The sequence below is a fragment of the Cyclopterus lumpus genome, chromosome 15 (assembly GCF_009769545.1).
Source record: "Cyclopterus lumpus isolate fCycLum1 chromosome 15, fCycLum1.pri, whole genome shotgun sequence".
NCBI classification, from domain to species: domain Eukaryota; kingdom Metazoa; phylum Chordata; class Actinopteri; order Perciformes; family Cyclopteridae; genus Cyclopterus; species Cyclopterus lumpus.
This window is the reverse complement of record NC_046980.1, coordinates 21,838,127-21,855,773: the sequence shown is the minus strand read 5'-3', so window position 1 is coordinate 21,855,773 and position 17,647 is coordinate 21,838,127. Positions and strand designations below refer to the sequence as shown.

General features: G+C 42.5%; 2 protein-coding genes across 2 annotated transcripts; one reads left to right on the top strand and one right to left on the bottom strand.

The window, feature by feature from the left end:
• The first annotated feature begins 576 nt into the window (after positions 1-576).
• tm9sf3 (transmembrane 9 superfamily member 3) lies at positions 577-11,255 on the top strand. The gene is made up of 15 exons (XM_034552129.1): positions 577-952; positions 1,843-2,038; positions 2,169-2,291; positions 3,887-4,047; positions 4,162-4,239; positions 4,736-4,867; positions 5,157-5,323; positions 5,647-5,741; positions 5,855-5,985; positions 7,268-7,407; positions 7,818-7,886; positions 7,977-8,123; positions 8,624-8,707; positions 8,817-8,893; positions 9,572-11,255. Exons 1-15 carry the CDS (start codon positions 860-862, stop codon positions 9,637-9,639), a joined length of 1,761 nt encoding a protein of 586 aa, XP_034408020.1. The 5' UTR covers positions 577-859; the 3' UTR covers positions 9,640-11,255.
• A 2,088-nt stretch (positions 11,256-13,343) lies between these two features.
• prdx3 (peroxiredoxin 3) lies at positions 13,344-17,588 on the bottom strand. Its single transcript, XM_034551690.1, has 7 exons — positions 17,499-17,588; positions 15,542-15,653; positions 14,839-14,980; positions 14,568-14,703; positions 14,256-14,359; positions 13,629-13,794; positions 13,344-13,510 (listed from the first exon to the last, which is right to left on the bottom strand). Exons 1-7 carry the CDS (start codon positions 17,532-17,534, stop codon positions 13,460-13,462), a joined length of 747 nt encoding a protein of 248 aa, XP_034407581.1. The 5' UTR covers positions 17,535-17,588; the 3' UTR covers positions 13,344-13,459.
• Positions 17,589-17,647: the final 59 nt, after the last annotated feature.

The following is a 17,647-nucleotide window of genomic DNA, read 5'->3' as shown; positions in this document are numbered from 1 at the left end:
TTCTTTTTTGATGCATTCAAATCTCTTTAGAATTTAAAAATTCAGTTTATACATCACCAGTCTTGAGATGTTGAGTGACATTTTTCAAATTTAAGAGCGCGTGTAAACAGTCAAGGAAGCCGGATCCGTCTCCTCTTGGACCACCTTTGAACCCCTGCTGTAGACGGAGAATTAATCAAATATAGCTCTTTTTTATTATACGTTGGTGTTGTAGTTCTGATACAATACACTTTATTAATGACTTACAAGTTATTATAATGTGTAATCAATCATCCATCTGTGGTAGGTATTAAGTTATCCGCACTATCCTCAGAGGAGCATGGGAATGTGATCCAAACACAGAATGAATGGTTGAGGTTGTCAAATGCATGAAAAGTGAGCTATGTCCCTGTATTGTATTCTATATATTGTTGCTTTATGGACTCATGAGTCTGGAATAAAAGAAATATATATATATATATATTGTGTTCCGACAACTTCGGGCCCATTGCGAGGCCTCGTCCGTGAAAAGAGCCGTGTGCCGGTCGTGTTGCATGCACCCATCTGTCAGAAGGGCGAGTTGAAGCTCCGAGTCTTGGCAGTCGGATGACGTGGCTGAAGGTTGCGGACGATGCGCCGATAGAGTTGCTTTACTCACCGGTTGATCCATCGCTTTCCCCCTGCGACTGGAGGACGGGAGCCACGTGACTCAATTCAGCCAATCCGATGCGCGCGCGATGTGCGCGCTCGTGAAGCGCTTACGCCATATGCGTACGAAGAGCATCTCTAAAATTGCCTCTGTCATACAACCAGGAAGAAGGTGGGATAGCCCTACGAAGCTAACATCCCCAATCTTTCTGCACACTTTCTCCGAAAAACAATGGGATCTTCCAGGTGGAAGGTAGCAGCGGCTGCGTTTCTCGCCATAGTGGGCTCTTTATTACCCGTGGACGCAGATGAACACGAGCACACGGTAAGACGGCGTTTGGAGAGGCCGATTGAAAAAAGGGGGAGCCTTGAAAATAATGGACGTTTGTGCTCCAGTGTAACTTGCTAGCTGTAGCTGCGACAGCTAGCTTGCACACCAGAAAACTGCCTCGCGGGCGCGACAGAGTGCGCGGCTCGGCCCGTTCGGGTTATGTATCGATACCCTGCGGGCTGTCGGACGTGTACAGCTCGCTCACTTGTCCTCACTTATCGGCCTAAGTGCTTATGGCGAACGTGGAGGTTTGCCTGTTAGCTTGTTAGCACGTCTCCCACTGTGCTCTTCGCGAGCTTCCCTTGGGCACCAGCGGAAACTCAAGTTAGGCTAGCTGGCTAGCGTTAGCTAGTTACTTGGGTAGTTTTTTAAACGAAATGAATTCGCAGTCAATACAGACGAACAGGATTTCCCCCGAAATGAAGTGCCTGCGGTGGTTGGTAGCGTTACATTATGTGTACACGCCGGGGCCTCTCGGGTTTCCCCGTCTGTCTTGGCGCTTGTATTAGACACCGATGCCCTAATTATAGATGGTTGACACGCTAATAAGGGCTATTGGCTACATTGTCTCCTTCACGTAATGCAGCTGTCTCGTGGAAGTTAAGTGAAGTTGCGTTCACTGTAACTTCTCTTGACTGTAAGCAGACGGGCTTCACGTTGGTCACAGCACGTTTAATTGTGCCACACTCGCGGATAATGTTTAACGTTTGCATGGATTTGGATGCAGTAACCTAGAAGTCATCTTCTTCGTCTGACTCAAATGTGTCCAAGTTATTTTTAATTAACTTTCTTGCAAACATGCCAAATGGCTAGAATGTGAACCCAGTGAGACTGGTTTAGCATTCCTGGATTTCACATTATACCCCCTCTCTCTCTATTTGCAGTACACAGATAAAGAGGAGGTAGTTTTATGGATGAACACAGTGGGGCCTTACCACAACCGACAGGAGACCTACAAGTACTTCTCTTTGCCCTTCTGCGCGGGCTCCAAGAAGACCATCAGTCATTACCATGAAACACTGGGAGAAGCTCTGCAGGGAGTGGAGCTTGAATTCAGCGGCCTCGACATCAAGTTCAAAGGTAACCTTCTGACTGTCACTTGACCATATGAGCTGATGGGAGCACTGAAATGATGAGTGCCACTCGTCACCGCATTCTGTGGGTCTATTCTTATTTCCACACCTGACATTTTTTTGTATGATCCCTGCAGATGAAGTCATGCAGACAACATACTGTGAAATTGACCTGGACAAAGCAAAGCGGGATGCTTTTGTCTATGCCATAAAGAATCACTACTGGTACCAAATGTACATCGACGACCTGCCCATCTGGGGTAAGTGATTATTCATTTATTTATGTATTTAAAACCAACCTTGAGACACCTCCTTAGACATTGGGGGATACTGAATACATGCCTGTGTTCTGAGTTGTCCTGCAAATTGTAGTGTTGCTGCATTGTTTTCTGATTCAGTCCATCACTGTCTTCCTCTCTGTGTCCGTTACAAGTTGCTCTTGCGCTTAGCAATCGGCCTCTTCCCAAGGTTTGCAGTGAAACTGGTTTCTCGTATATCGGTGTGTTCATCTTGATGTTGAAGTGAAACCAGTTGTTGTTCAGGGTTGGGACTGTCTGTTCATCCCTGTACGTGGGGGGGACTCTTTAGGAGTTCCACTTTTTCTTTTGCTCCGAATCTGTTTAGCTGCTGTCTTCAGTTATCTTTTCTGGTGGTTAAGTTGTAGAGAGCTGTATATAGTTTGATGTATGCTGCTGAGAAACCACTATCTAAATGGAACTGATAAAACTATTGTTTTAAGAACGGAATCATACATGTATTTTTATCAAATGAAATGCTAGACTCACTTAAAAATGTGATTGTGATGCACGTCGGAGGCCAGTCCTTACTGATAAGGTTCTTTTTAAAAAAATGTTATGAATGCACCTTAACATAACAAAGCAACACTTTTGTGACTAATTACATCCCTTCAACTTACAGTATTCTGTGCATTCCCATGTAGAAAAGAGCTTTTGACTGAGGGCCTCCATTGTCGTGCTTTGCTAACAAGCATATTAATTAATGAGCCATGCCTTTACAGACTCTTCCTTATGCTGTAACACCAGATAGTCAGGATGCAGGATAACTTGCATACTTGGTACAGTTGTGCCACTCCTATGGGCGCTTAAACATGACGATTATGTTGGTAGTGGGTGGGGCCCAAGCATTGGCTTTGACAAGTCTCCATGTTTGTATCTGACATGTCTAAATCCCGATGAATAAATATAGACTTTAACCTCATGTCCGGTTTGACAGCGTGGTTACGGAACCAGTCTGCTTATCGTGTCTGAAGCAATGATGTTTGGTCTGGGTTCTTTCACAGAGAGCCTGGAGCAGCAGATCTGTAGTTGAGCACTTTCTGACCACAACACATTTTACAGGACCACTAACTAATGTTCACTCAAGTTGGATTCAGCCCACCTGCCAGAGTTTGGTAAACTAGACTAAAAACAATGCCTCCCGGGATTCATTTGTTATCCACAATAATTAGCATTCTTCAAAAGTAGATGACCATCCCTGCTACCGATGCTTTAATCAGAAACTGTTAGAGGCTCTGAGCTTTATGGAACACTTTCTTATTAGTGTCACATCTGTTGCCACAAGGGAATAGCATTGACTTGCATTATTTGTTGTCTTTCCATGCAGTGGAGAAAGCAGAGGATAAATGTGCGATTGTTCTGCATCAAACTGATTTGCTCAGACTGGAGATTAGTTACGGTGGCCATCAAGGGGCAAACTTTGGGAACCTTTGAAGCCCAAAGACCGAATTCTACAGATAATGCTGTTTATGAAGTTAATGAGCCATGTAGCAACTGTCTGTTTGACCACTTCTTTAAAGAGACGTTCTCTAATTCAATGTTTGTCCATTTAAAAAAAGGTATTGTTGGTGAGGCGGATGAAAACGGAGAAGATCATTACCTGTGGACGTACAAGAAACTGGAGATCGGCTACAATGGCAACAGAATCGTCGACGTTAATCTGACCAGTGAAGGCAAAGTCCGACTTGTGCCAAACACAAGAATTGCAATGTCTTACTCTGTGAGTCTTGAGTGATCCACTCATCGGCCCTTTTTTTTATTTTTTATAAATGCTTATGCCTTGTGGTCTCATGGGGTCCTTGTCATCTAAACATGTAACCCTTTCCTACCACAGGTGAAGTGGAAGAAGTCAGATGTCAAGTTTGAAGACCGATTTGACAAGTACCTCGATCCATCCTTCTTTCAGCACCGGGTGAGCTGAATATTATACGCTGGGTGTCCCGAGGACTGCGCTTCGTCATGCAAGCCGAGAACGCCAGTGGCTTGTTGTAACGGCACGCATGCATATGACGAGTTGAGCCTCGTACCTTGGTTAAATAAGACGCAATATACTGGTCTGGTAACTTTCGGCTGACTATTTGACCTTACCTTGCCGAACAAAAGGAAGTTTGGAATCCTCACCTGCTCCGACAGCCGGCGGATGCAAATGTTGTGTTTCCTGCCCCGACTAGTACAGTCAAGTTGAGAGCATGGCTTTTACAAACCAGTGTTTATGTGATTTTTTTAAATGCCTTGAAGTATCCTTAGTAATGCATCTAGTAATTTAATGTTCACTCAAAATGTTTTCACACCACTATTAATTTGGTTTACTGAGGCTTTTAGCATTTGGTATGTTGTGTTTTCATGCAATAACTTTATGACATGGTTACAAACTAGACTAACTGGATTTTATTAATTCTATTTTTTAGATTCACTGGTTCTCCATCTTCAACTCCTTCATGATGGTCATTTTCTTGGTGGGCCTGGTGTCCATGATTCTGATGAGAACGCTAAGAAAGGATTATGCCAGATATAGCAAAGAGGAGGAAATGGATGACATGGTACGTGTTTTGCTTCTTTTTTTATTTTTTATTTACTTTGCAGTTTTTGATTTGCTAAATGTAAAATTGTGAGTTTGATTTTAAAAATCTTCGGTTTTGTCGTCAGTGTTTTTTTTATTATTTGAGTTTAAAAAAAATTCTGTTTCAAGTCTTTTTGCCTCCTCCTTTTTTCCCCCTCTTCGTCACTTGACCTCAAGTACAGACAGTGAGTTTACGCTGTGCAAGAACCTTTTGTATTTAATTATTTTAATTTCTACAAATTTTTCATTTTCTCACCGTGCACCATCAGGACAGAGACCTGGGAGATGAATATGGGTGGAAGCAGGTGCACGGAGACGTGTTTCGGCCGTCAAGCCATCCGCTGATCTTCTCGTCGCTCATCGGCTCCGGCTGCCAGATCTTCTCCGTCTCCTTCATCGTCATCGTCGTTGCGATGGTCGAGGATCTGTATACAGAGTGAGTGGTTGGCGCTGACTGCCTGGCTGTAACTTGTTGTGGGTTCGTGGTCGGGTGCCGGCTTCAATTTTGAATCCAAATCGTAAAGTAGGTAGATTTGTTCCAACAAATGAATCATCAGAATGAATTGGTAATGCTTTTATGGTGCCTAAGTTTACTGCGTGCATCAAGAATCACATTCATGTGTTTTTCTTTGGGTATCGTCCGGTGAAATCTAAGTTCTCTATTAAATTGTAGCTTAAAAAAGACGGTTTCAGAGGAGTAAAGCCCAAATCCTGATGGTGTACTAGACGTCACAGGACTCGTATCATTTTTCTCTGCAGGAGAGGATCCATGCTGAGCACAGCCATTTTTGTGTATGCTGCCACCTCCCCCGTCAATGGCTACTTTGGGGGAAGCTTGTATGCAAAACAAGGAGGTAATAAAAACGTATACAGGCGATATCACATTCTCTCTTCTCTGTATACGGCCTATTGTCTTTATTTCCTTTCAAAATCCTAAATGTGTTTTTGATTTGTCTGAATAATGCAGGCAGAAGATGGATTAAGCAGATGTTCATCGGGGCCTTCTTGATCCCAGCCATGGTGTGCGGCACTGCCTTTTTCATCAACTTCATCGCTATCTACTACCACGCCTCCAGAGCCATCCCATTTGGCACCATGGTGGGTATGACACCGCAACACCTCTCTTAAAAACCAGAGTTATGAAGCACGTCCTCTCAGCTAAAACCGCTTCAGGATATTCGTGTGGCTGTGCTGCACTGTGGAGGAAGTGATGTAGAGCATATCAGTCATGGAGCTGATGGGGGCTGAAGTCATATATAAATAGTGTAGAAAGTATTCGGTTGCAAGTGTTTAAACTGCGTCTCGCATGGTGTAGGTTCCTGAAAATGAGTATCTACGTTTTAGGCCAGAAAACTATGCTCCGCCTCATCTGAAGAACATTAAAAAAACAAAACAGATCACATCCTATAAAACACATTCCACATGGAAAAAACAAACAAACGTGAATGCTTTCCAGACAAACTCCTCAGTTGCTTAATTGCAAACAGCTGTTGTTGGTCTCGACGCAACACAAGAGTTGCGCGTCTGTCGGTGCAACATAAGATCCATCTTAAGTGACAGGTAACCGACTTGAAACCAAATCACGAAAAAGCCAAATTCAAACTGCATCCGTCCAACTCGTTATTTCAACAGACGGGGAAAAGACCCGGGGTCTATTTTTCTGGCCTTTTTTAAAAGTGGTCTTTTAATAATCACCAGCCTGGATATATTTTGTTATCCCGATGGTTCAATGAGCATTAGTGTTTGGGCATGTGTATCTCTGGATCAGGCTGTGAAGATTGCTTATGAAAATCTGGAGATCCAGTTACCTCGCACGGCAGCTGGATTCTCGGGATGTCAAGAAATCACGCGGGATCACGTACCTCACAAAAATCCACCGTGTCAGGCCTCTAGTAATGCGTTTCTTTCCTGCGAAGCCAGAGCACGGACTAATCGGCATCCTGCGAGGAGCTACTTGCATCTAGAGGCGTGGCTTAGGTGTATGTGTGAGATGACGCAGAGAGGCGTCTAGAGAGGTTAGCCTAGATGCTGCTATAGCATCATTTATATCAGAAGTGTAGAGCATTTCGTCATTGAAAGAAGGGCAAAGATTTTCTCTTCTACTGGCTTCAGCAAGAGTTTGATTGACAGGCGTTTTGAAACGTCCCATCACCTGCTAACTATTTTGTATGCCGGCCCTTTTCCAAATGGTTTCCAATGACGCCTTGGATGGATCGAATTGTTTAGAATTGGCATCAGATGCCTCGTTACGCAGATCCTGCGCTTCAAAACAATTCCAACTAAATGTCATTGAGCCGAAAGAAACATTCCCGGGACTAGTCAAAGCACAACTCTCATAACTCCCCCAATATTAACATTTAATAATGTTTGTTTCGTGCAGGTTGCCGTCTGCTGTATCTGCTTCTTTGTCATTCTGCCGCTAAACCTCGTGGGAACAATTCTTGGGAGGAATCTGTCTGGCCAGCCGAACTTCCCCTGCCGAGTGAACGCTGTGCCGCGACCCATCCCTGAGAAGAAATGGTAAGTGTGACATTAGGCCGGGTCGCTTGTGTCCCCGGGTGTGGTAAATGTCACATCTCCCACAAATAAAGAAAAGCGAATATAACATCTTTAAATTGGTTTACTTGGTTTGAGCAAAAACCCAAAGAATATGAATCTGAAACGACATGGAACAGTGTTTTTAGTAATCACCTTGTGTGCTGGCGGAATGAGTACTCGGTGTCGTACGGCCGGTGTTCCACAAGTAGAAAATGGCATCGCTGTCCACGCAAACTCGGTGGGCAGCTGCCAACAGGAAATGGTGGATGTGACTTAAGGCCATCGTCCCTCTCATAGCACTAAGTGATGTACACTGGGCCTGGAGGATGAGGGGGGATGGGATGTGTTGTCTACGGCGTTCTGTGTGTAAATGCCACATTCTTGTCTGCCAGGTTCATGGAACCAGCCGTCATCGTCTGCCTCGGAGGAATCCTTCCGTTCGGCTCCATTTTCATTGAAATGTAAGTCTGGGCTGCAATACTGAGCGAGCGGTTTGTCGGGGGGCGACGTGTGCGGCCGGTGACGTGTTGTGTGTCCTTGTTCGTCTGCAGGTACTTCATCTTCACGTCCTTTTGGGCCTACAAAATCTACTATGTGTACGGCTTCATGATGCTGGTCCTGGTCATCCTGTGCATTGTGACCGTGTGCGTCACCATCGTGTGCACGTACTTCCTGCTCAACGCCGAGGACTACAGATGGTGAGCGTGGTCACGTTCTGCCACTGACCTTTCCAGCAAAGTCTTTGTAACCTGGGGACCTTTAGCCATTTGTAATAATTGCGGAGGACATCTGTTATCTCACTTCCGTGCGAATCGGCTCAGGCTGTAATTAGTAAAAAATTCCATCGCAAATGACCTAAGTGTGTGTGTGTGTGTGCTTCCCTCCCAGTCGAGAATTATAAAGGCTGGGTTGGGGGAAAAAAATATATATATTTTTGAAAATACAATTTTGTTGTATTTATTTCGGTTTTAGAAATGCGATGTGTGGTTCTGTTAGATTGCTGCTTGACTGTCCCCGTTAATAGAGGTGCGGCGGGAGAGTAAAGTGTTGTTTTAAAGGGCGGAACGCCATTAAGGGTTGAAGCAAAACATACCTCATGTTCACCTAATCATTCAGAGAATTATTAATGATTCAAAAAGTGAATACGCTACTGGCTAGGTCGCTCCCTGTTAATTAACTTTCCCCTTCTCTTTTCTAGGCAATGGACAAGCTTCCTGTCTGCAGCGTCCACTGCTGTTTATGTTTACATGTACTCCTTTTACTACTACTTCTTCAAAACTAAGTAAGTCTTAGACTTTGTTAACACGTCTCATAATGGGCAACACATGTCAAATTTAGAGAATAAAAAAAAGATTGCTTTGCTTACATGTTTTATCCCCGTTGTCTTTCAGGATGTACGGTCTATTCCAAACGTCCTTCTACTTTGGCTACATGGCTGTGTTCAGCACTGCCCTCGGAATCATGTGTGGTGAGTCCGACTCCCCGTTTCAATACTGTAGCACTCGTGGCTCCTCGACAAATAATATTCATAGAATCAGACTTTTATAAACTCAAGTCAATGTGACTAATGTCTAACTGGTGGCAGAGCTCTTAAATACGTTGCTGCAGCGCCCCAAAGCAGTGGTCCCAGTGCAGAGGCGTTCAGGTGTCCGTATCTTACAGGACCCAGTGTGTACGTTGAGTGCCAACTGGCGCTGAGGTTCCCAGTCCCTTTTCAAAGAGTATAGAAGAACCTACGGTGGCCTTAATGTGTGTTCACCAAATTGATAACTGCATTGATAACTGATAACCGTTACAAAGGGGTAAAAAGAGCTTCTGGTGCTGCTGTCAGACCAGTTAATAGTCACAGGGGACCCAAAACCACGATGTGTCCTGCTGTGAGACGGACGAGGGGGGTTTTGATCTGAAGGTGGCCAAACCCATCCTTCAGCTTGAGTAATAAGTCCAGGCTGGAACCGTGAACTATAGTGGCGCTTTCTCTCTAGCTCCCACGGGATCGGACGCCTTCTGGGTTTGTTGGATGTTTGACTGCTTGTTTTGTGGACAACGGATGCTTTTTTTTTTTGTTTCTTTCTTGCTCAAACCTTGAGGCCTTCACCAGTAATCATTTTTATCCTGTGATGGATTTACCTTTTTTATTTTCCAGGTGCCGTTGGATACGTGGGAACAAGTGCCTTTGTGAGGAAGATCTACACGAATGTGAAAATTGACTAAAAGGCAAAGTAGCAACACGGGGATCTCAAAGGATTTGCCTACGTGTATCCTGATGGACGGGCAGGCACAAGTCATTCTTTATTACTTTTCTTTCTTGCAAAGAGATTGTGAGAATCTCACTTTGTACAACGTAGTTTTTCCATTTTTTTTTTTTTTTTTTCCTGAAATGAATTTCCAACGCAGCGTCTGAGAACAAGAGCAAAGCTGCGGAAGAGATATCAAACACAAGGTTCCGTTTTTATCAGTTGCTTTTCAAACAAACATTAGGGCAATGTTTAAGGCTGCCATGGCTTCTCTTCTCCGACCCGGTCCCGCCTGAGACCAGAGAACACACGTGTATTGATGGAATAGTGTAGCTCTCTTCAGTGAAGAGGCCGAAGTGTATTGAAAGCCTTTGTTCTACTGGGTCAAACATATTGGAGAGTTGGGTTTTATGCCCGTGTTCTGACTTGATTTCTATTTTGTATTCTTGAACTCACTCGAAAAATATCGTTAATCCACAGCACAGTTGTTTTGTTTCTGATTTACTTCCACTGCAAAGAGATGATATATTAAAAAAAAAAAGAAAAAAAAAAGCTGTCGCTCAAAAAAATCATTCCCCCGTTTTGATGATTCTTAATTCCCTATTACAGTAGCAATCCATCCAGATGTTGAGGGAGATTTTAGTCCTGCTGTAGTATACTGTACAGACGAGAACAGAGGGATCGATCAACGGTCGAGGTACAGTAAGAACCGATTTTTAAATGGATGTTGGATGTGATCCAATTTCCCCGTTTGGTCGGGGTTTTCTTAATGTTTGGGTTTGAATGAAGTCTACTTGTAAAGATAATATATGGATGGGTGGGAGTGTATATAACCTTAATGTACCTTTTAGACGTAGATCCCAAATGTATTTTCGTTGTACAGATTTACTACAGGGTGTTTTTTTTTTTGTTTTTTTATGAATCATTTTAGTTCTAGAGGAAAAAAAAGGTTTATTTTTGTTTCTCCTTTTCTTTATTTGGTGCTTGGGGTGGGGCTGGTGGCGCTGTTACATCTTGCCTGAAATTGCATGAAGTTTTCACCAAACCATCTGCTCATCAAATTCCACTTCAGTCAGCGCTGTCAGTTTTTTTTTGTTTCGTCTCGAAATGTAAACGTACATTTTGATGACTCGCGGGCCTGCTCATGGACACGCTTCTTTTGATTTTCATGTATTATTTAAAGCTTTAAAAGGCTCTACATCTTCTGGTAAGCCATTCTCCTCGTGTTCTTTCAGTTTCCTAACTTGAAACATCATTTGTGAATGTCGGAAGGAATGAGGCGATTTCCGCAAACATACTGTATAAAAGTGAAGTTTATGTACACTTAAAAACTAGATGTTTTCATAACCACACAGTGCTGCAAAGTGTTTCAAATGCTTTCCTCCATTTTGTGTAAATACAGTATGTACCCTACTTGTATGAGAAGTGGCAATGCCTTTTTTCTTTTCTTTTTCTTCTAATTTCTAGTTTTCCCCCACTGAAGTTGATTTTGGCACCTCATGTTGTGTACCAATGTCTGATTAGACATTTTGAAAACCTGCATATTAACTTGCTGTAAAAAGAGAAAATAAACATGTTTATGTACAGGGGTTATTTAAGTGTGGTTTGGACGTTGAAGGTCAATATTTTGAACTGAATTATTAGGTCATGTTCTGTAGATTTGGATGTCAAAGGTGTGTTGGTGGACGGTTATTAATACATGCACAAATCCTCACCTGAGGTCGCACAAAATGCAAAGCAATTACTTTTTCTAATGATTAATGGTTTCTAATAAATTTATAAATAAATGATACGTTGACTTTACTGAAGGTAGTGTATGTTGGCACAGTTCCAGGCCCTCACAAGAAACTTTGTATAGAAACATTAGCGGTGCAGTAAAGTGAGGAGTAAAAAAACGATTTATTTCGTGTTAAAAGATATACAAATATTATGCAAAAAGAGGCCATCGTTATGGCTTTCATAATTTGAGATGTATCATCAGTAAAATGGTAACTCCATGAAATGAGATGAGTATATCGGGGCCCTGAACTAGAGGCAGCATTTAGGATCTACCTTGGTAGATCGCCATGGTAACTTGTTTTGCACGACCAACCTGTTCTGGAGCACGTTGGGTTCGAAATTAATATTACAAAAGCATGAAGAGGATAGTCAGGATCCAGGCTGGAGTGACAGGCGGTCTAACAGTACCATAAGTTACATTTCTCTAACCACAGTACCACTAAATCAAAATCTAACACACACACACACACACACACACGTCAGCTCGAGTCGTGCCCCCACAGCCTGGATTGCCTCTTATGTATGCTGTGGGTGATTATAAGATATGAAGGTAATCCTGAACACTTTGAATTCTATTTTTATTTCTATACATTTTACATTTGCCCGCGAGTCAGTTTCACGCCACAAATAACGTATCTTCTATTCTAAAAGAGCAAATCTCAGCAACACATTAACTTAATGGAATATGCAAATGCTATTATAGATCGGGCAATTATTAGTCTATTCGTTTACGTGTTCACGCAGTCGGATATGTCTTTGCCAGAAAAAAGCAGCAATTGGGGAACTTTTAGCCTGGGTTATGTTTTGAACTTCTTGTATTTGTCTAATATAGTTTTTATATATAATATTTCACAGGGGGTGAAAAGAGATGCATATTGTGAGTAAAATGAAAAACACGAAGACTTTCCCGTGGCCGTGTAAACACAGTCCACCAGCAAGTCTACAGGAAATAAATATTGATGAACCGTGGTGCACACATTCAAACCAACGTGGGTCTGTGATTTAGAACGCGGATGCTTTTTAAAAAAATTAAATTTCTATTTTTCGGTCCAATTGCATCACCTAAAGAAATTATTTTTTAAACAAAGAAATATGCTGATAACAATTGCAGTCAGTAAATTGCTTTTAAGGACTAAGACACACAAACGAGGCTAGTTTCAGACTATGTTATTAATTTCATTGATCAGCCAGTCATCTATAAATAACAAAAATCGTATTGAGAGGAGAAGATTTTACTTTGTCAGGTAGCGTTTGTATATTTTGTATTCTGTATATGAAGATGGTCAACATGAGCCGCTCCAAAAAGGGAAGCAGAAATATCTTCATTGCCCCTTCGTGGCCGGCTGTGGTGTTGTTCATAACTTAATAACTCCCCCTTTTATTTCAGCAGATGGGACAAAAGAAGAAAAAAAAAGAAATCTAATAGATTTTTCCCCAGAGATGGTTTCTGTCATTTCATATAGTTTTTATCACGCTGATCTAGGTAATCACAATTCTAGAATGAAATGAGTCACAGACCAAATGGGGGTTCATTCGCCACTTTAGAGACCATCAACACAGATCCACAAATCTTTAAATCACAGAGTTATGCCATTACTTGCATATTTCTGCCTCCTAAATGAGGCAATTCTGCCGACAGGCGCAACGTTACAGTATGCAAACAGTCGGCTTGAGGCAGTGACAGACATCGGGGGGCAGCTGTTAGGGAAAATGATCACCCCTCCCCCCCCAAAAAATGAATGTCCCGTGTCCCTACTGTAAATTATGGCCGTGCTTTACAGTCACCTTGACCATGCAGTTCATCCATCTGTAAGCTCTTATCCTATTCTCTGACACTGAAGAAGGCCGAGTTCCCCCAGGACGGGTCGCCAGTATCTGGCACATCAATCAAAAACAAAGAGCTGCCATTTACAAATAATGGATTTATTAGTGACTTCAGCTGTACACAAGGACATACAATGTATAAACTATACACCAATAGTAAATAGATTTGTAGGTGTTACGAGTTGTGAGCTTCTTCAGTTGACTTTATCAAAGTACTCCTTGGATCCTTCTGGGGTCGGTTTGATCTGAAAGCAAACACAGATTAAACTTTGAAAACCATTTCCACTTCATTCTCAGTGCTGAACTGGTTGAGAAAAGCACATTTTGAGAGACAGTTACAGATCAGAGGTGGACAGAACTCACCGTTGGGGACTCGGGGGTCCAGCTGGCCGGACACACCTCCCCGTGGGTCTCCACGAACTGGAAGGCCTTAACCAGACGAAGCGTCTCTTCTACACAACGACCTACTGGGAGGTCGTTCACACTCATGTGTCTCACCACACCGTGAGGATCGATGACAAACAGGCCCCTGAAGGACAATAACGGACAGGAATATCAGCAAGTGCCCTTTTCTAAGTTATGAAGTTATCTGAAATCTTCTTCTCTTTTTAAAGACCCTCAATACAGAAAATAAGGAAATGACAGTAAATCAAAATCAGTACCGTAGGAAATATCGGTAGTAATAGCAACAGAAATATAGCAACAGAAATAAGTAGCAGCAGCGCCGCCCCCTGCTGACCAGTAGAGAGAATGCACGTTTTAATGGCGTGCAATGGCGGTTGAATCAATAACACCAGAGACATCTCTCATGGTTGGTTTTTTCTGTGTTTCACCGTATTTTAACCAGCAAGTTATACTAACTCTGCATCACTGAGTTACAACTAAAATACATCGTCATGGTAGTGATGTAAAAATGGTAAAATAGTGCCGTTTCCATGTCCTTGTAATGGCAGTTGTGAGTGGATCACACGGAGCACACAATGAACGTACCGAAGTGCAATGCCTGGCCCCTCCAGCAGCACCCCATAGTCTCTAGAGATCTGCTTGTTGAGGTCAGACAGAAGGGGGATGTGGATGTTGCCCAAGCCTCCAGTCTGAGAAAACACCATGAAACCTGTTAGATCAACACTGACACAGTGGCTGCTCGTAGCCGTTGATCAGAACGCGTTTTAGACACAGTATCCGCAGGTCAGTCATTTACTAAAGACTCGTTTATGGCCCACATCAAAGAATGAATGAAAAAATGTCCCCGAGTTGAACTTTGCACCATGGGTTTGTTTAATTGTGTTTAAATGGGAGTACCTTGCGTGGCGTGTTGATCCATGCCAGGTGGGCGAAGTGGGAGTCCACAGACACGCCCACGACTTCACAGTTTATGTCGTGGAACTCGCTGGCCTTGTCGCTGAATGAGATGATCTCCGTTGGACACACAAAGGTGCTGCAACACGACAAACACAGGAGGAGGGGGGGGGAATAAATATTAATAAAAGGCCCCGTGAATGAAGAGGCTAGATGAGCATTTGGATTATTGTCATTCAACAATGAGGGGAGGACAAGGGCCACAAATACTCACAAATCCAGCGGGTAGAAGAAGAGGACCAGGTATTTGCCCTTGAAATCAGCGAGGCTCATCTCCTTAAACTCCCCATCGTGGACAGCTGTGGCCTTGAAGGCAGGAGCCGGCTGAGTGACAGCGGGGCTCCATCTGGAAGTGCCTGATATATAGTCAAAGACAAGGCATCATTTATTCATGCATACGATTTGCTTTGTGAAACCAAGGTTACCCTCGACTTCTATGGACAACCTCACCGGACATCTAAAGTGAAGAGAAACTTCAAGGGAACATGGGAGCTATTCTCAGGGATATTGAAAGGAGTTGTGCAACGTGACCGACTGTACAGTAATTAAAAGAAAGAAAATAAACGACATAATACCGTCAGTATAATTAAATTATGATGATGAATATGATGAAAACTATCATCGAACCAAACTTTTGTTGTACACGTGGTCCCGATCGGTTCATTGTCCTAAACATCAAATTTGAATATTACACATTCCTACGGTTAGCCGGATTGTACCACATTTCAAAATCGCAAATAAATATAGAAATAATATTGTGATATCATTGCTCAGCTACATCTGAGGATGAACATCCAGATCTGCCAATTATTTTCTCCGTTAAACAATCGCTCGGTTTATTAACTGCCGTTATCAAAAATGGTTTAAATCAAAATTGAGATGAATATTCAAGCCTCTGACTTTGGTAGTGTGCGTACCGGTAGAGAAACAGCTTCTCTGGAGCGCCGGAGCGGAGAGGATTCGTGCAGCCCCAGATGCTCCATGTTGACCGGCTGCTGTGACCTTTAATCCTCCTGCTGCAACCTTTGCCTTCAAAAATAAGACATCAATATTAAATTTAATAAAAAATTAAATTAAACAACAACAAAAAAATCGAAGAAACTTGGCAACATTTGGAATTAAAAGTTCAAACCAGCCATGTTTTAGTGTCTTCGCCCATAGGTTCTGGAACAGTTTAGTAAAAGAGTCGTTGTCCTCAATGCAGTAAAAAGATATGCTTCTTCTATTATTTTGCCAATACCACACACAGTATGTCCGCTCTGCTGCTTGGTGTCTCTTAAATCAACACAATAACAAAAGATGGACTTATGGATTATGGGAGTTGTTGTCTTCGTTTAACAACCACCATTAGCAATAGAAATCTATCTGACGTGACTCAGGCAGAAACCGTAATGGTAATGACATTTTTTTAAAGGCTTCATTATTATTGCTCTAAATAATATACAGACGTGTAATATATTTCAAACACAACAGGACATCCACAATGGTTTATTTAGCTCCTTATGGAGGATACCACTGTGTGGTTATGATCCGAGTGCAGAGCTGCTACACAACAGTTTTACTTCTGAAATATAGATTCTCAGAAAAATAGTCCCCAAAAAAAAAATGTAACTGGAATAAATCTCTCTCTCTCTCTCTACCTCTCTCTCTACCTCTCTCTACCTCTGTGTGACCTCCACCCAAACAGTGACGTCACAGCAGGTGGTTTTCCATCTGCTGGGCAGAATACCTGCTGTGACTAATTACTGCGATTAACAGGAGTGAAGACAAGCACACCGCAATCACGACGCGCAGGTCTGATGTGGGTTTCATGAAATGGCACAGTTCTCATTTTTTTTTAAAGAGCTATTATTATCATTTCAAGGATGTCGTTAAAATGTTGGACAAAAACCCCACATTGGGTGTTTGTGTTACTGTAACATGTCAATAGAACCAAAGGGTAAGAGTGCCATCCACTGGCTGTTTACTGCAAGTCTCAACAACAACTGCTAAAGTTGCACATGAAAGTACATAGTGAATCAGATTCAGAAAGCTAGATGCAGTATGTCACACGCACAAAAGGTACCAGGCGCCAAACAACATCAGTGACATTCGTGGTTGGCAAGCTGTAAAAATGATCCTAATTTACATGGATCAATAACCAACTTCCATTATAATACGCAACTCCTTTGCCTCAGCAGAAAGCTTCTCTTTATGTGGGCTTTTGTCTTTTAGTAGAATTATTTGTGTATAATTAATTTACATAATGCCGCATGTTCTATTTGGGGAGAGTTCTTATATGAATGTATAGTTTGTAAAAGCATGAACAGATATTTATTAAAAACAAAGAACATAAACAGCAGTAATTAATGTCATTAATTACGCTGGTGCTTTGCCCACTATGCCCATGCGCAGTGAGGTCCATGATAGCAATGTAACATCTCCATGACTTAGCAAAAATCCTCAAACTATAGGTTGGTGACTCATCACGATTCATTATAACAGACACACTCAAAGTCATTGATGAAGGTTATGGCTACATTCTATTTTTTTACATGATTAATTTACCATTATTGAGTGGCCAACCAGGCATAGCTACTTGTTGTTGTTGTTGTTTTGTTGTCAGTTTAGTCTGAAATCTTTCCTCACTGCTCAATAGCCTGAATTACTTGGAGGTGAGTATTCCGTATTGGTCCAAAACAGGGCCGCGGACCAGAGGTTTGTCACCACGGTGTCAGTTAGTCCGGTGACTTAAATGTGTGGCACACTGTGCAGACGTGTATTATTCACCACCACCTGCTATCAACACGAGTTAATTAGCTTTAGCAACTGATGACGGAATACCAAATTAAGGAGAAACAGTGTCGGCATCAAAGGTCCCGAAGTTACACTTACAGAGGTCCGGAGGAGTCTCCCGACGGTCGCTGCCATTTTGGATTGTGTGAGTGGGGCAGGGGGAGGGGGGGCAGATTGACTAGGTTATTGCGTGACTTTGCGTCATGTGTGCACGTGCTCGACGCAAACCTGTCTGCAAATAATATTAG